The sequence below is a fragment of the Vidua macroura genome, chromosome 27 (genome assembly GCF_024509145.1).
Source record: "Vidua macroura isolate BioBank_ID:100142 chromosome 27, ASM2450914v1, whole genome shotgun sequence".
Lineage (NCBI taxonomy): Eukaryota > Metazoa > Chordata > Aves > Passeriformes > Viduidae > Vidua > Vidua macroura.
The window spans coordinates 3,093,744-3,112,007 of record NC_071597.1 but is presented as its reverse complement, the minus strand read 5'-3'; the positions used below and the strand labels follow the sequence as shown (position 1 = coordinate 3,112,007).

The window sequence follows — 18,264 nt, the reverse complement described above, 5'->3', positions numbered from 1 at the left end:
TAGAAAGATAAAACCTTCTTGGCAGAAAGTTTCCATAGTTTTGTGTATTTGTGTGTAAACACTGAGCCGGGGTGTGCTGGCTCAGGAGGGCCATGGAGCAGAGGTGACATTATTGAGAGAGAGACTGAACCAGAAACAGCTTTCAACAAGTTTCAAAGGTGGCCTTACAAAAAGACCAGATATTTTAGAGAATTCGAACTGTGAAAGACACTTTGCAAAAAGAGCACATGAAGAAAAAATAGAAGTGATCCGTGTTAAAAGCAATAGCAGCATTGTGCAGCAAAAGCTAATAGGCTAAAAAACATTCTCAAGGTAATGGAACCAAGAAATGGGTTGGCTTTGAATAGAATAGCTTTGAGTTTTACATCTCTTGTGTCTCGCTGTCCATCAAGACTGAGAATGATGTAAAATCTTTTAAAATGCCTCTCAGTTGCCCCACCTGGGGCTCGGTGAGAAGCTTGTCCAGTCATCCCAGAATCAGAAGTAAAATCCACCCTGTCATCCCAAAATAATAAATAAAATTCACACTCATCCCGAAATCAGCAATAAAACCCACACTCGTCCTGAAATGAGAAATATCCCACTCCTTGTCCCTAAACCCCACTCCCCTTCCCGGATCCACCTTCCCTCCAGCTGGGGCTTGGATGGGGCTGGGAACAGCCTGGAATTCTGGGATCCCACTGGAGCACAGAGGAGTTCAAATCCCTTCCCAGCCGAGCTCTTCCCGAACTTCCCGCAGCCCCGGCCCGGCCCCGGGGGGTTCCGGTGCCATCCCCGGGAAGGGAAGCTCGGGAGCGGTGCCAGCTGCCGTCACCGGCGGGTGGCACATCGCGGTGACAGCGTTGGCAGGGGCCGGGAAGGCTTGGAAAATCCCCTGGGAAATGAACATTATCGTGACTTCCAGCGCCACCAGCAGCCACGCCGTGCCACCCCCTTTTCCCTCCTTTTTCACCCCAATTTGCTTCAATCCCCACCCCCTTTCCTGCTCCCCGAAATTCCAGCGGCCCTTTGGGAGGGGCAGGAACCAGGGCAGGTTTAAATCCGAGCTCAGAGCTTCTCAAAGGGAGAAAAAACACCAAGAATCAAACCAAGATGGAATGGAATTTAATGGAATTTATTTTTTGTTGTTGTTTGTGTGTGTGTGTGTGTTTTCTTCTGTTCTTTTCTTTTTTTCTTTCTGTTTTATCTTTTTTTTGTTGTCGTTGTTAGCAACCCAACTACTGGAGCTTTAAGGTCAGTATTTCGGATTTTTCCCGCTTTCTCTTGGAAATGCATGTGGATGTGGCTCTGGAGGAGGAGGGTGGGATTTTTTGTTGGATGAGAATTCCTGAGCTGAAGTTGTTTGGTCTTGGCTCAGCTGAAGCTGGAGGTGGTGAGAGGCGATTTTTGGGTTTGGGGTGAGCTGTGAGTGGAAAAGGATGGGAAAGAATAGGAAAAACATGGGAAAAGGATGGAAAAGGGCGGGAAAAGCAAAAGGATGGGAAAAGGATGGGAAAAGATGGAAAAGCATGGGAAAAGATGGAAAAGCATGGGAAAAGATGGAAAAGCATGGGAAAAGCATGGGAAAGGATGGAAAAGGATGGAAAAGGATGGGAAAGGATGGGAAAGGATGGAAAAGGATGGGAAAAGCATGGGAAAGGATGGAAAAGGGCGGGAAAAGCAAAAGGATGGGAAAAGGATGGGAAAAGATGGAAAAGCATGGGAAAGGATGGAAAAGGATGGGAAAAGCATGGGAAAGGATGAGAAAGGATGGGAAAGGATGGAAAAGGTTGGGGAAAGGATGGGAAAAGGATGGGAAAAGGCCGGTTCTGGATGGGGTTGGAAGCTCGGAGTGGGGATCCGGGGCTTGCTCTGGTTTCCAGCCTCCTCCTCCTCCTCTTCCTCCTCCTCCCCCTGGAGCTGACCCTGCCCCTTTTCCCTGCCGGCCTCTGGGATCTGCCGCCTCTCCCGTTGCTCCGAGTCCCTTTGCCCAGCACCTCTTCCCGTTCCAGGCTCCTCGTCCCTCTCATTCCCAAAAAAATCCCAGGGAAGGGGGCAGGAGATGAGCTCGGGAGGCTCAGAATGTGCCAGCCCCGCGCAGGAGGGATGGAAGGGGAGCAGGAACGGGGAATTCAGGCGTGGGTTTGGTGCTGGGAGAGTTTTAGAGGGAAGAAGAATGGGATTCCCAAGCTGGAGTTTGGATTCCCAAAGTGGAATTTGGATTCCCAAGCTGGAATTTGGTGTTGGGAATTTCTGGACCAGAGAAAAGAGTTTTGGGATTCCCAAGCTGGAATTTGGTGTTGGGAGATTTTTAGAGCAGAGGAAAGAGTTTTGGGAATGCCCCATCCCGGAGTTTCTGGGATCGGGATCAGGGTTTGGGAATGCCCCATCCCGGAGTTTCTGGGATCGGGATCAGGGTTTGGGAATGCCCCATCCCGGAGTTTCTGGGATCGGGAGTCCCGCTCGCACCGGGAGGGGACGGCCCCTTCCTTTAGTCCAGGGGTCGGGTTTAAAAGCCCTGATCCGATTTGAACGCTAATCCTGTTAACGGTGAGATCGGGATTAATTCCGGCTTAATCGGGATAATCCTGACAAAATGTTCAGCATTAGACGCGGGATGAGTTATTGCTGCCGGCAGCGGGAACGATTTTAATTTGGGGGCGGGGGGAGAGGGGAGGGGGCTGGGGAGGCGGCGCTGGAGAGGCCACAACCCCTTGGATGGGGGAGACTCCGGGAAAAACCCTCTGGGGCGAGTTCAGAGCACCCCGGGCCTCTCATTCCTTCCATTTCCACCCGAATTCCCTCCGGTTTTCCCAGTTTTTCTCCCCAAAACCTTTTGGGTGTTCAGAGCATCCCAGGCCTCTCATTTCTTCCACCTCTGCCCCAAATTCCCTCCACTTTTCCCTCCTTTTCTGCCCAGCTCGGCATCTCCCGGCTCCTCCTCCGCCTGCAGAGGCAGGAGCTGGGATGCTGGAATTCCTTCCTGGTGGAATCCATCGCTCGTTCCTTCCACTTCTGCCCAAATTCCCTCCACTTTTCCCTCTTTTTCTTCCTAAAACCCTTTGGCTGTTGCTCAGAGCACCCCGGGCTTCTCCTTTCTTCCACTTCTGCCCCAGATTCCCTCCGGTTTTCCGCCTGCAGAGGCAGGAGCTGGGATGCTGGAATTCCTTCCTGGTGGAATCCATCGCTCCCGGCTGAGGGGAAAGGCGGAGCGGAGGGCTTGGCTTCCAGCCGGGATCAGGTGTCCGAGCAGGGCGGCGCCACAGCCGGGAATGTCGGGCACGGGGATGCAGCTGGAACCTGCGGGAGGAGACACAGGCTCGGGAGGCTGAATTCCTCTTGGGAATGCTGGTTTTTGATCAGGGATGTTCTATTTCAGTTGGGAATGCTGGGCTCTGGTCAGGGATGTTCTATTTCAGTTGGGAATGCTGGGCTCTGGTCAGGGATGCTCTGTTCAAATTGGGAATAATGGTTTCTCATCAGGGATGGTGGGTTCTGCTCAGGGATGTTCTATTCCAGTTGGGAATTCCGGGTTCTGCTCAGGGATGTTCTATTCCAGTTGGGAATGCTGATTTCCATAGATCAAAGCCCATGGATCCCATCCCACCCCATGGACCCCATCCCATCCCATGGACCCCATCCCATCCCATGGATCCCATCCCATCCCATCCCATCCCATCCTACCCCATGGATCCCATCCCACCCCATAGATCTCACCCCATGGATCCCATCCCACCCCATGGATCCCATCCCATCCCATCCCACACCATGGATCCCATCCCATCCCATGGATCCCATCCCATCCCATGGATCCCATCCCATCCCATGGATCCCATCCCACCCCATGGATCCCATCTCACCCCATGGATCCCATCCCACCCCATGGATCCCATCCCATCCCATGGATCCCATCCCACCCCACAGATCTCACCCCATGGATCCCATCCCATCCCATCCCACCCCATGGATACCATCCCATCCCACCCCATGGATCCCATCCCACCCCACAGATCTCACCCCATGGATCCCATCTCACCCCATGGATCCCATCCCATCCCATGGATCCCATCCCACCCCATGGATCCCATCCCACCCCATGGATCCCATCCCACCCCACAGATCTCACCCCATGGATCCCACCCCAGGGCTCAGCACCAGATGGGATCTGGGCGGGACACCAGGATTAAGTGATGAGAGCGGGATGAGCCGGGATTAATCCCGATCTGTGTCCAACCAGGGGCCGGAGCCTCGGTAAATAACGGCGCCCGGGGCTGGCCGTGCCAGCCGTGCCAGCTGTTTTCCAGGGATTTCAGGGCTCCCTCGCCTTTATCCCCATCCCGCCGAGGACCTGCAGGGGGCAAGGTGCTGCCAGGACCTGCCAGGACCTGCCAGGGCCGTGCCCGGCTGCTCTCCGGAGCACCCTCGGTGCCCATGGGGCGCGATTTGGGGGGGTCTGGGGGCTCCTGGAGGGTGCAGCCCCCACCCCGGAGCTCAGCCCGGCCCGGGAGTCTCCTCCCGGTGACAGGAGAGGAGGGGAGGCCAAGCTTGGGGACAGGCGCCGCTGGTGGCATTGGGACAGCGAGGGATTCTCCAGCCCAGGTCTGTTTTGGGGCTGGTCTCGGTGGTTTTGGGGCTGGTCTCGGTGGTTTTGGGGCTGATCTCGGTGGTTTTGGGGCTGATCTCGGTGGTTTTGGGGCTGGTCTTGGCAGTTTTGGGGCATGGATCAGACAGGACCCGTTTCCCTTGGGATGGATCAGACAGGACCCGTTTCCCTGGGATGGATCAGACAGGACCCGTTTTCCCTGGGATGGATCAGACAGGACCCGTTTCCCTGGGATGGATCAGACAGGACCCGTTTTCCCTGGGATGGATCAGACAGGACCTGATTTCCCTGGGATGGATCAGACAGGACCCGTTTTCCCTGGGATGGATCAGACAGGACCCGTTTTCCCTGGGATGGATCAGACAGGACCCGTTTCCCCTGGGATGGGTCAGACAGGACCCGTTTTCCCTGGGATGGATCAGACAGGACCTGATTTCCCTGGGATGGATCAGACAGGACCCGTTTTCCCTGGGATGGATCAGACAGGACCCGTTTTCCCTGGGATGGATCAGACAGGACCCGTTTTCCCCTGGGATGGATCAGACAGGACCCGTTTTCCCTGGGATGGGTCAGACAGGACCCGTTTCCCTTGGGATGGATCAGACAGGACCCAATTTCCCTTGGGATGGATCAGACAGGACCCGTTTCCCTTGGGATGGATCAGACAGGACCCGTTTCCATTCGGATGGATCAGACAGGACCCGTTTTCCCTTGAGATGGATCAGACAGGACCCGTTTTCCTGGGATGGATCAGACAGGACCCGTTTCCCTTGGGATGGATCAGACAGGACCCGTTTTCCCTGGGATGGATCAGACAGGACCCGTTTTCCCTGGGATGGATCAGACAGGACCCGTTTCCCTGGGAAGGGTCAGACAGGACCCGTTTTCCTTTGGGATGGATCAGACAGGACCCGTTTTCCCTGGGAAGGGTCGGGCACAGCCCTGGCAGCCTGTGGGGCTGGGACAATCCCCGTGTCCCCTCCCCGAGGTCCCTGACAGGGTGGGAGGGTGGAAATCTGTGCCTCTGGCGTTGCTCCGGGCGCTGTTGGGAGCAGCTGCTCCATCCCGGGGCAGAATTCCTTCCCCACGCATTTTTCCCTCGGTTTTTTTTCCCCCTCCTGTCTTTGAAGTGTCCCGGGGGGGGTCCAGGGCTGCTCCTGTCACCTCTGTCCCTCTCCTGACCCCTCTCCCCCCTCTCCATCCAAGCTGCTCCACGGCTTTTCCCCATCCGCAGGGATGACCCCGCTCCTTTCAGGGCTTCCCAAAAATCCGCCGGGTCCTTGGACCCTCCCCTGCTCCTCTCCGAGCATTCCCAGCTGGGGCGGGGATTTGGGAGAGGGGTGCGGAGGGTGAGGGTGAGGATGAGGATGAGGATGAGGATGAGGATGAGGATGAGGCAGGAACGAGGAGCATCCCTATCTCCAGGCAGAGATAATGGAGCTGCTTCCGCAGGGATGATCGGGGCTTTTTAGGAGCTCAAAGAATCCCTTAATTGTGGCTGGGTTTAGTTCTGGGGAGACAAGAGGAAAAAAAAAACAAAAAAAACCAAAAAACCAAAAAACAAAAACAAAAACAAAAACAAAAACAAAAAAAACAAAAAAAAAAAAAAAAAAAAACAAAAAACAAAAAAACCCCAACCAACCAGAAAAAAAAAAAAAAAACACAAACAACAACAACAAAAAAAAAAACCCCCAAAAAACCAACAACAACAACAAAGAAAAACAACAACAACAACAAAAAAAAACCAAAAAAAAAAACCAAAAAAAAAACAACCAAAACCCCCCCCCCCAAAAAAAAACCAAAAAAAAACCAAACCAAAAAAAAACCTAAAAAAATCTGGACTAAAAAAAACCCAAATCCCCGAGCCTTCCTCCATTCCCATCCCACCATTTTTATATAAAGCTCCCGAGGAGGGGGCAGGGCTGCTCCTGTCCCTGCCCTGTTCCCGTTCCCTGGGATCTCACCCGGCCCTAAATCCTTCCCTAAATCCATCCCGGCCCTTCCCCAGCCCAAATCCCCCGGTCCCGGTGCCCGGGTGTCCCCAGCAGCCCGGCTGTGACAGGGACACCCCCCCGGTGCCAGGTGAGCCCAGCGCCCCCCGCAGCTGCCCCTGGCACCGAAGCTCCCCCGCTGTGGATAATTTATGGAATCAGCCAAAGCCCCCCCAAAAAAAAACCCAAAAAACCCCAAAGAAAGGCAGGCGGGATGGGAGTTAATGGGATTTTAGCCCGGAAGGGACCGTTCTGCCCCAGGACTGTCCCCGGCAGCGGGGCAGAGCCACCGCAGCCCCCTGCCCTGAACGCCGGGCACCCCTGGGGGCACGGGACCACCCCAATGGGCACAGGGACCCCCGGATGGGCACAGAGACCCCCGGATGGGCACAGAGACCCCCAGAGATGGGCACAGAGACCCCCGGATGGGCACAGAGCCCCCCAGAGATGGGCACAGAGATCCCCAGATGGGCACAGAGACGCCCAGATGGGCACAGGGACCCCAGAGATGGGCACAGAGACCCCCAGAGATGGGCACAGAGACCCCCGGATGGGCACAGAGACCCCCAGAGATGGGCACAGAGATCCCCAAATGGGCACAGAGCACCCCAGAGGGGAACAGGAGCCCCACAGAGATGGGCACAGAGCCCCCCAGATGGGCACAGAGCCCTCCGGATGGGCACAGAGCCCCCCAGAGATGGGCACAGAGCCCCCTCAGACGGGCACAGAGACCCCCAGATGAGCCCCCCCGGATGGGCACAGAGACCCCCAGATGGGCACAGAGCCCCCCAGATGGGCACAGAGACCCCCAGATGGGCACAGAGCCCCCCAGAGATGGGCACAGAGACCCCAGAGATGGGCACAGAGACCCCCGGATGGGCACAGAGACCCCAGAGATGGGCACAGAGCCCCCCAGAGATGGGCACAGAGACCCCCAGATGGGCACAGAGACCCCCAGAGATGGGCACAGAGACCCCCGGATGGGCACAGAGCCCCCCGGATGGGCACAGAGCCCCCCAGAGATGGGCACAGAGACCCCCGGATGGGCACAGAGCCCCCCGGATGGGCACAGAGCCCCCCAGAGATGGGCACAGAGACCCCCGGATGGGCACAGAGCCCCCCAGATGGGCACAGAGACCCCAGAGATGGGCACAGAGCCCTCCGGATGGGCACAGAGACCCCCGGATGGGCACAGAGACCCCCAGAGATGGGCACAGAGCCCCCCAGAGATGGGCACAGAGACCCCCAGATGGGCACAGAGACCCCCAGAGATGGGCACAGAGACCCCCGGATGGGCACAGAGCCCCCCGGATGGGCACAGAGCCCCCCAGAGATGGGCACAGAGACCCCCGGATGGGCACAGAGCCCTCCGGATGGGCACAGAGCCCCCCAGAGATGGGCACAGAACCCCCTAAAACCCCAAACCGCCCCCTAAAACCCCAAACCGCACCCTAAAACCCCAGCGTGGCCATAAAAGCCTCGTCCCCCCCATTTCTCAGTCCTGCCCCTCCTTTTATCCACACCCAGACCCTCCCCGGGGGCTTCTGCAGCCCAAAATTCCCCCCAGGAAAGCCCAAAAAGCCACCGAGATCAAGGGAGGGAAGGGAGGGAAGGGAGGGGACGCCGCCCCCCTGCTCCTGTCCCCAGCTGGGAAATGACCCCTTTGGTGCCGGGGCAGCCCCAGGGCGGCAATCCTGGAGCTGCATCCTGGAATTCCTGCGTGGGAATTCCAGCGGGGAACGCTTGGGAAGAGAGGGAGGGAGGGAGCGAGGGAGGGAGGGAAGGAAGGAGCGCAGCCACAACAAAAACCACTCAAGGCCACGGCTCAAGGCTGGGCCAGGAAAAATGTGGGATTTTGGGGCAGAGGGGGGTGGGCAAAGGGCACCGAGCTCGGGGTGCCCCGGGATTGAACCTGCTCGGATGGAACCCCCCCCCTCCCTGGGATCCTCCTGAGCAGAAGGAATCCCCTGGAGCAAAGCTTGGATCCCTGGCAGTGCCCTCGAGGTGATGGTCCCGGGGAAAAACCGATCCCAAAAAACCCCTCTGGGGGAGGCAGGGGGGGAAAATCCCCAATTCCAGCAGGGCCGGGAGCAACCTCGGCCCCTCTGGATGAGACAGGGGGAAGAATCCCCAATTCCAGCAGGGTCAGGAGCATCCCCAGAGCCTCTGGAGAAGGAAATGGGGAAGGATCCCAAATTCCAGCAGGGTCAGGAGCAACCTCGGCCCCTCTGGATGAGACAGGGGGAAAGAATCCCCAATTCCAGCAGGGTCAGGAGCATCCCCAGAGCCTCTGGAGAAGGAAATGGGGAAGAATCCCCAATTCCAGCAGGATCAGGAGCATCCCCAGAGCCTCTGGAGAAGGAAATGGGGAAGGATCCCCAATTCCAGCAGGGTCAGGAGCATCCCCAGAGCCTCTGGAGAAGGAAATGGGGAAGGATCCCCAACTCCAGCAGGGTCAGGAGCATCCCCAGAGCCTCTGGAGAAGGAAATGGAGAAGAATCCCCAATTCCAGCAGGGTCAGGAGCACCCCCAGAGCCTCTGGAGAAGGAAATGGGGAAGGATCCCAAATTCCAGCAGGGTCAGGAGCGTCCCCAGAGCCTCTGGAGAAGGAAATGGGGAAGGATCTCAAATTCCAGCAGGGTCAGGAGCACCCCCAGAGCCTCTGGAAGAGGCAGGGGAAATTTCCCGACTCAGGAGCACCCCTGGCCCCTCTGGAGGAGGCAGCAGAGCCGGGAATGGAGAGAATCCCTAAATCCAGCAGGGACAGGAGCAGAGCCAGGCTGAGCTGCAGCCCTGTCCTCCCCTAAGGATCCACCCCGGGCTGGAATCACCCCAAACCCAATCAAGGTCCCTAAAACCCACAACCCTGAGCGCGAGGAGCTCCAAAATCCCCTTTCCCCACCCCAAAACCAGCCCCACGCGGGGTCAGAGCTGCGTGCCGAGCGATGGAATTTTGTTTTGCTCCGTGCCCGAATCCCTTCCAGCCTGGGAGGCTCTGCCAGGGCTCTTTGTGCTCCAGCAACAACAACCCAGCCCAGGCGGCAATTCCCCGGCAATTAACATTTCCAGTCGTCCCAAACCCCGCCTGGCAGGATTAATTAAATCTCCCAATTAATGTCTCGTTTAAATGGCGATGATGGCTGTTATCATTTCATATTGATTGCTTGCTTTCCCCCCTCCTCCTCCTTTTTTTCCTCATCTTTAAATAGAGCTGTTGTCCCTGTTCCACTCCCAGGGAGGTGTTTGTTCCCTCTGCTGGGTTTGCCAACCTCCAACAAGTGTCTGGAAAATCCAGGCGCGGGATTTTGGGGTTATTAACGGGCAGCAGTGCCGGGGATGGCCACAAATTTGGGGATATTTGGGGATATTTGTAGATATTTGGGGATATTTGGGGATATTTTTGGATATTTTTGGATATTTTTTTGATATTTTTGGATATTTGTGGATATTTGGGGATATTTGTGGATATTTGGGATATTTGGGGATATTTGCAGATATTTGTGGATATTTGTGGATATTTGGGATATTTGGGGGGTTTTGCGGATATCTGGAGATGTTTGTGGATATTTGTGGATATTTGTAGATATTTGGGGATATTTGTGGATATTTGGGGATATTTGGGGATATTTGGGGATATCTGTGGAAATTTGGGGGGTTTTGCAGATATCTGGAGATGTTTGTGGATATTTGTGGATATTTGTAGATATTTGGGGATATTTGTGGATATTTGCAGATATTTGGAGATATTTGTGGACATTTGGGGATATTTGGGGATATCTGCGGAAATTTGGGGGGTTTTGCGGATATCTGGAGATATTTGTGGATATTTGTGGATATTTGGAGATATTTGGGGATATTTGCAGATATTTGTGGATATTTGTGGATATTTGTGGATATCTGGGATATTTGGGGGGTTTTGCGGATATCTGGAGATGTTTGTGGATATTTGTGGATATTTGTAGATATTTGGGGATATTTGTGGATATTTGGGGATATTTGGGGATATTTGAGGATATCTGTGGAAATTTGGGGGGTTTTGCGGATATCTGGAGATATTTGTGGGTATTTGTGGATATTTGTGGGTATTTGTGGATATTTGTGGGTATTTGGGGATATTGGTAGGTATTTGTGGGTATTTGTGGATATTTGTAGATATTTGGTGATATTTGTAGATATTTGGGGATATCTGTGGAAATTTGGGGGGTTTTGCGGATATCTGGAGATATTTGTGGATATTTGGGGATATTTGTGGATATCTGGAGATATTTGCAGGTATTTGGGGATATTTGTGGATATTGGTAGGTATTTGTGGATATTTGGGGATATCTGTGGATATTTGTGGATATCTGTGGATATTTGTGGATATTTGGGGATATTGGTAGGTATTTGTGGATATTTGTGGATATTTGAGGGTATTTGTGGATATTGGAAAATCCACATTTTCCACGTCTGTGGCGCAAACTTCTTGGCTCCTGTGGAATGGGGCTCCCGGAAAATTAAATCCCCCCAGCCCCCAGAGCCATAAACCTTCCCAGAGCTTTTCTTCCAGAAGGATCTTGGCGTTCGGGATTCCCGGGAGCGGAGCAATGGACGTGCAAGCTCCGGGAATCGCTGCGGTCATTCCGGCAGCCGCGGCTCCTGCCGGGTTCGCTTCCAGGGCTTTGCCGGTGTGGCAGTCCGGAGGCACTGGGATGGAGCTGGGAATGCTCATCCTGGAGAGGGACGGGATTGGGAATGGCGTCTGTGCTGGGAGCAGGAGGTGGAGCTGGCACGGGGGGTGAAACATGGCAGAGCCTGAGCTGGGGGGGGAATGTGGGATGGAGCCTCCTGGGAATTGGGATGGAGCATCCTTGGAATTGGGATGGAGCATCCTTGGAATTGGGATGGAGCCTCCTTGGAATTGGGATGGAGCATCCTTGGAATTGGGATGGAGCATCCCTGGATGTGGGATGGAGCCTCCTGGGAATTGGGATGGAGCCTCCTTGGATGTGGGATGGAGCATCCTGGGAATTGGGATGGAGCCTCCTTGGAATTGGGATGGAGCATCCCTGGATGTGGGATGGAGCCTCCTTGGATGTGGATGGAGGATCCTTGGAATCGGGATGGAGTATCCTTGGATGTGGGATGGAGGATCCCTGGATGTGGGATGGAACACCCCTGGATGTGGGATGCAGCATCCTTGGATTTAGGATGGAGCATCCTTGGATTTGGGATGGAGCCTCCTTGGAATTGGGATGGAGGATCCCTGGATCCCTGACACGCAGGGGTGCTGAGCCACCCATCCCCGTCCCCCCTGACCTGTCCCTGTCCCCTGTCCCGTTGCAGACCAGGAGCTCCCGGCACTCCCAGGGCTCCCAGCCTGGCCTGGCCGACCAAGCCAAGCTCTCCTTCGCCTCGGCCGAATCCCTGGAGACCATGTCAGAGGCGGAGCTGCCGCTGGCCTTCAACAGGATGAACCGGTTCCGGCAGAGCCTGCCCCTGTCCCGCTCGGCCAGCCAGACCAAGCTGCGCTCCCCAGGTACCCCCGGAGGCCCCAACACCTCCGTGGTGCATGGTGGGGCTGGTCTCCACCCACCCAAAATTCCAGACCAAGCCGCGCTCCCCAGGTACCCCCAGAGATCCCAAAACCTGCCTGGCAGATGGTGGGGCTGGTCTCCACCCACCCAAAATTCCAGACCAAGCCGTGCTCCCCAGGTACCCCCGGAGATCCCAAAACCTGCCTGGCAGATGGTGGGGCTGGTCTCCACCCACCCAAAATTCCAGACCAAGCCGTGCTCCCCAGGTACCCCCGGAGATCCCAAAACCTGCCTGGCAGATGGTGGGGCTGGTCTCCACCCACCCAAAATTCCAGACCAAGCCGCGCTCCCCAGGTACCCCTGGAGGCCCCAAAACCTCTGTGGTGCATGGTGGGGCTGGTCTCCATCCACCCAAAATTCCAGACCAAGCTGCGCTCCCCAGGTACCCCCGGAGATCCCAAAACCTCCGTGGTGCATGGTGGGGCTGGTCTCCATCCACCCAAAATTCCAGACCAAGCCGCGCTCCCCAGGTACCCCCGGAGATCCCAACACCTCCCTGGCAGACGGTGGGGTTGGTCTCCATCTGCACAAAAATCCCCGGGAAGAGAGGGAGGAACCTCAGGGTGGCCCAGGGGGATGAGCAGCCTTCAGCAGGGCGAGGTTGGGTGGCCTGGTGTCCCCCAACTCATTTTTTGGGTGCCCCAAACCATTCCACCTTCACCAGGGAGAGGTTGAGTGGCCAGACATCCCCCAGCCCTTTTTTTTTTTTTTTGGGTGCCCCAGAGCCTTCCACCTTCACCAGGGCACAGTTGGGTGGTCAGAGCTCCCCAAAACCTTTTTTTGGGTGCCCCTGAGCCTTCCACCTTCACCAGGGCACAGTTGGGTGGTCAGAGCTCCCCAAAACCTTTTTTTGGGTGCCCCTGAGCCTTCCACCTTCACCAGGGCACAGTTGAGTGGTCAGAGCTCCCCAAAACCTTTTTTTGGGTGCCCCTGAGCCTTCCACCTTCACCAGGGCACAGTTGGGTGGTCAGAGCTCCCCAAAACCTTTTTTTGGGTGCCCCTGAGCTTTCCACCTTCACCAGGACAAGGTTGCATGGCCAGACATCCCCCAACCCCTTTTTATTTTTTTGGCTGGGAAGACCCTGTCACCTCCACGGAGAAGGGGCACGGTCCCAGCTGACTCCCGCGTGCCCCCTGTGCTCCCAGGGGTGCTGTTCCTGCAGTTTGGGGACGAGACGAGGCGGGTGCACATCACGCACGAGATCAGCAGCATGGACACCCTGCACGCCCTCATCGTGCACATGTTCCCGCAGAAGCTCACCATGGGCATGCTCAAGTCCCCCAACACCGCCATCCTCATCAAGGACGAGTCCCGAAACGTCTTCTACGAGCTGGAGGATGTCCGGTGAGCAGGGAGGGCTCGAATCCCGCCCCGGGCTGGCTTCCCGTCCTTTAAATCCGTCACAAGCCGGGAAATCCGTGGGGTTGTCTTGGTCTGAAACGACAGGGGTCCGCGAAGGAAGGCAGGAGCTTTCCTTGAAATGGAAAATCCCCTCCCTTCAAATTATTATCATTTCGAAATTAAGGGCCTCTCAGGCAAAGATATGGGAGTAGGAATAACAGTTCTTTACTAGGAAAATAAAAAATTGTCTTGGTTTGCAAAGACAGGTGTCCACTGAGGAAGGCAGGAGCCTCCCTTGAAATGGAAAATGTAAACCCCCTCCTCCAAACTGTTATAATTTTAAAATGAGAAGGTTCTCAGGCAAAGATATGGGAATAGGAATAGCAGTTCTTTAATAGGAAAATTACAAACTGTCTTGGTTTGAAAATTCAGGTGTCCGCTAAGGAAGGCAGGAGCCTCCCTTGAAATGGAAAATGTAAATCCCCTCCCTCCAAATTGTTGTAATTTTGAAACAAAGGGGCTCTCAGGCAAAGATATGGGAATAGGAATAACAGTTCTTTACTGGGAAAATTTAAAATACAAATGCAATAGTACAAAAAAAGGAAACAAACCACTGCCAGAGTCAGAGCAGGCCCTGGCACCTGTGGGTCAGGGTGGTGGCAGCAGTGCCATTCCATGGGGGCTCAGCCCTCCTGCAGTGCCAGCTGTGCTTCTGCTGGAGCAGGATCCTGGACAAGGCTGGAGTTTTCCTCTGGAGCTCCAGGGCTGCTGGAGATGGGCCTGGGCTCCCTCTGGGAATGCAGTGGGGCAGAAAGCTGCTCCTCTGGGAATGCAGTGGGGCAGAAAGCTGCTCCTCTGGGAATGCAGTGGGGCAGAAAGCTGCTCCTCTGGGAATGCAGTGGGGCAGAAAGCTGCTCCTCTGGGAATGCAGTGGGCACAGGCTGCTGTGGTGTCCCAAAATCTCAGATTGTATCCAGGTAGGAATGTTTGGCTCCTCCCCATGGGATGCTGGAATTTTCTCAGCCAGGCAGGGACACTCAGTGGCCCATGAACAGAAGATAATTAATAATTAATGGCCCATGAAAAGCAGAGATCTCCTGGAGGGAGGCTTGGTTGTGGAAGAGATAAAGAAAACTGCCCAATGAGCAGAAGATAACGGCCCCACCTCTGACACAGTAATAGAATACACTCACATCTTACAACCCAGGACAGGGATGAAGGACAAAAGGGGGTGGTGGGTGCGGCCTTGGGGTTTTGGGGGTCTGTCCCAGGTGTTCAGGCTCTGCCTCTGCTTCCAGAGACATCCAGGACAGAAGCATCATTAAAATCTACCGGAAAGAGCCGCTCTACGCCTCGTTCCCAGCCTCACACATCACCAACGGCGACCTGAGGGTGAGAGGGGACACGGGGACAGCCCGGGGGGGTGGCGGGGCCAGGCGGAGTGGGAGCAGTAAGGAGAGAAAGCGGCAGAGATTGGGAATTGGGAATTGCGTGTGGGTGGGATTCATCCTGCCTGCTGCCAGCGCTGGGCGGGGGCTGACAGCGGGGTCGTGAATACGGCTTTTAGGGAATTAAATCATCGGGATAGTTCATTCGGATAAATCGTCAGGATAAATTGCCCCACTGCTGGCTGGGAATCACAGAATCACAGAATTACAAAATCATACAATCACAGAATTACTGAATCATACAATCACAGAATCACAGAATCACAGAATCACAGAATCACAGAATCACAGAATCACAGAATCACAGAATCATACAATCACAGATTCACAGAATCACAGAATCATACAATCACAGAATCATACAATCACAGAATCATACAATCACAGAATCACAGAATCACAGAATCACAGAATCACAGAATCACAGAATCATACAATCACAGAATCACAGAATCATACAATCACAGAATCATACAATCACAGAATCACAGAATCACAGAATCACAGAATCATACAATCACAGAATCACAGAATCACAGAATCACAGAATCATACAATCACAGAATCACAGAATCACAGAATCACAGAATCACAGAATCACAGAATTACTGAATCCCAGAATCACTGGGTTGGAAGAGACCTTCAAGATCATTGAGTCCAACCCAGCCCCAACACCTCAACCAAACCCTGGCACCCAGTGCCACATCCAGGGAAGGTGACTCCACCACCTCCCCGGGCAGCCATTCCAGAACTTTATCACTCTTTCAGTAAAAAACTTTTCCCTTGGTGCAGCTCGGGGCTGTGTGCTCTGGTTCTGCCAGTGCTGCCTGCAGAAAGAGCCCAACCCCAGCTGGCCACAGCCACCCTTCAGGAGCTTTGGAGAGTGCTGAGGCCACCCCTGAGTCCCCTTTTCTCCAGGCTGAGCACCCCCAGCTCCTTCAGCCGTTCCTCACAGGGTTTGTGTTCCAAGGGAAGGGTTTGCCGAGGTTTTGCCGAGGCTTTGCCAAGGGTTTGGTCCTTGGCGGGGCGGAGGGCCCAGCAGGGCGGGGCTCACTCCGTGCTGACCCCCACACCCCATTCCCACAGCGAGACATGGTCTACACTTCCCGGGAATCCTCTCCCACCCGCCGGCTCAACAGCATCTCCCCGGCCTCCCACCTGGCCTCCGGCTCCCCTCCGCCCGTGCTGCAGTCCTCGTCGCCGTCCCGCTCCCGCATGTCCTACAGCGGTGGCCGCCCGCCCTCGTACGCCGGCAGCCCCGTCCACCACGGCGAGCGCCTGTCCAGCCTGCCCCCGGCCCAGGGCGTGTCCCCCAGCCCCAGCGCCATCCTGGAGCGCCGCGACGTCAAACCGGACGAGGACCTGGCGGGCAAGAACGTGGTGCTGGTGAAGAACGAGGGGCTCTACGCCGATCCCTACGGGATGGTGCACGAGGGCCGGCTCAGCATCACCTCCACGCAGTCGCTGGCGGGCATGGGGGACCCCTTTGGCTACTCGGGGGGGCTCTACAAGCGGGGGTCAGTGCGGTCACTCAGCACCTACTCGGCGGCCGCGCTGCAGACGGAGCTGGAGGACAGTTTGTACAAGCCCAACGCGCCCATCTACAGCGACACGTACGGCCCCGGGCTGGGCTTCCGCATGCCGCCCTCGTCCCCGCAGAAGATGGTGGAGCCCGGGCAGAGCCCGCACAGCCCCTACTCGGGCCCGCCGAGCCGCTCCTCGCCTGTCCGTCAGTCCTTCCGCAAGGATTCCTGCTCCTCCGTCTTCATGGACAGCCCCGTGGGCAAAACGCGCAACCCCAGCTCCTCCGGGCCCCCCGAGATGTTCCCCGGCCCCGGAGAGCGGCCGCTCTCGGGCTTCGGATCACCCGGACCGGCCAAGGACACGGAGACCAGGTGAGAGGTGGGGTGGTGTGCTTGTCCCGGGGTGCTCCGGGCTGTGTTTGCACCTGGGATGATCCAGGATTTGGTGGATTGGTGTTTTGCACCTGGGATGCTCCAGGTTGTGTTTGCATCTGGGATGATCCAGGATCTCCTGGATTTGTGTTTGCACCTGGGATGCTCCAGGTTGTGTTTGCACCTGGGATGATCCAGGATTTGGTGGATTGGTGTTTTGCACCTGGGATGCTCCAGGTTGTGTTTGCACCTGGGATGATCCAGGTTGTCCTGGATTTGTGTTTGCACCTGGGATGCTCCAGGTTGTGTTTGCACCTGGGATGATCCAGCTTGTCCTAGAATTGTATTTTCACCTGAGATGCTCCAGGTTTTCCATCGCCTTTGTATTTGAGTGTTTGCGCCTGGGTTCCCCGATGGGTTTGGGGTTTGGTATCAGCTGGAGGGGGAAGAGGAGTGGACGGGGAGGAGGAGGAGGAGGAGGAGGAGGAGGAGCAGAGGAAGGCCCTGCCCCGTCCCCACCGCGGTAGAGGTGCCGGGATGGGGAATCAGGCACCAGGTGAAGGATGCGGGCACAGGGAGGGAATGAGGAGAGTGGTGACAGCCGTGTCCCCAGCTCTGGGGGCGGCAGGGACGGGCCGTGAGCAGGGCCGGGAGCGGCCCGCGGTGGCAGATGCCGCTCGTGACCCGTCCCCGTCCCTTTCCCGGCGCAGGGAGCGGATGGAGGCCATGGAGAAGCAGATCGCCAGCCTGACGGGGCTGGTGCAGAGCGCGCTGCTCCGCGGCTCCGAGGCCGAGACCCCCAGGTGAGGGCAGCTGTGGGACCCCGTGGGCCAGGATGTCCCTCCTGGGGGGTTTGTCCCCCTCCCAGGGGACACCAACCGTGCCTGGCCCACGCTCAGCCCCCTCCTCACTTTGGTTTCAGCGAGAAGACTGAAGCCACCAACGGCGGGACCCCCCCGTCAGCGTGTGAGTGACCCCTGGCCCTGCAGGACCCCCCGTGGGCCCCGTGGGTGTCCCAGGGTGGGCTCTGCAGCCCCCCCACGTGCTGGTGATGCCTTTTTCGGGCTTACCTAAAGCCAGAATTAAGAGAACAAAAGTGGATCTATTTAATGAAGGCCCTCCGGGTACATTAAGGGCAGATGAAGCTTCCTCAAGGGGCTACACCCAAAATGGATGATGGCCACAAGTTTTTCAGACTAGTTTGATCCATTCATGTATCAATTAATTGATATTAATTGATGTAATTGGGGTTAATCCTCCAATTACAGCTTCAGGTAATGAAGTCATTTGCTCACAGTTTGGTCCCCCCCCCTCCAATTCACTTTTTTAATATTTTTTGGGGCCTGAGGTAGTGAGATGTCCTTGAGTTACAGGCCTGGAAAGGAATTGTTTTGTCTGAATAAAACAGGAGAGCAGCAGCTGACAGGCCA

General features: G+C 55.8%; 1 protein-coding gene across 1 annotated transcript in view; it reads left to right on the top strand.

The window, feature by feature from the left end:
• The window catches only part of SRCIN1 (SRC kinase signaling inhibitor 1), a 55,633-nt gene that overhangs the window by 19,909 nt on the left and 17,460 nt on the right, over positions 1–18,264 (top strand). The window contains 7 exon segments of the mRNA XM_053999966.1: positions 1,210–1,233; positions 11,899–12,091; positions 13,296–13,494; positions 14,790–14,883; positions 16,026–16,834; positions 17,545–17,637; positions 17,757–17,800. Of these exon segments, the coding sequence (XP_053855941.1) occupies positions 1,210–1,233; positions 11,899–12,091; positions 13,296–13,494; positions 14,790–14,883; positions 16,026–16,834; positions 17,545–17,637; positions 17,757–17,800 (1,456 nt within the window).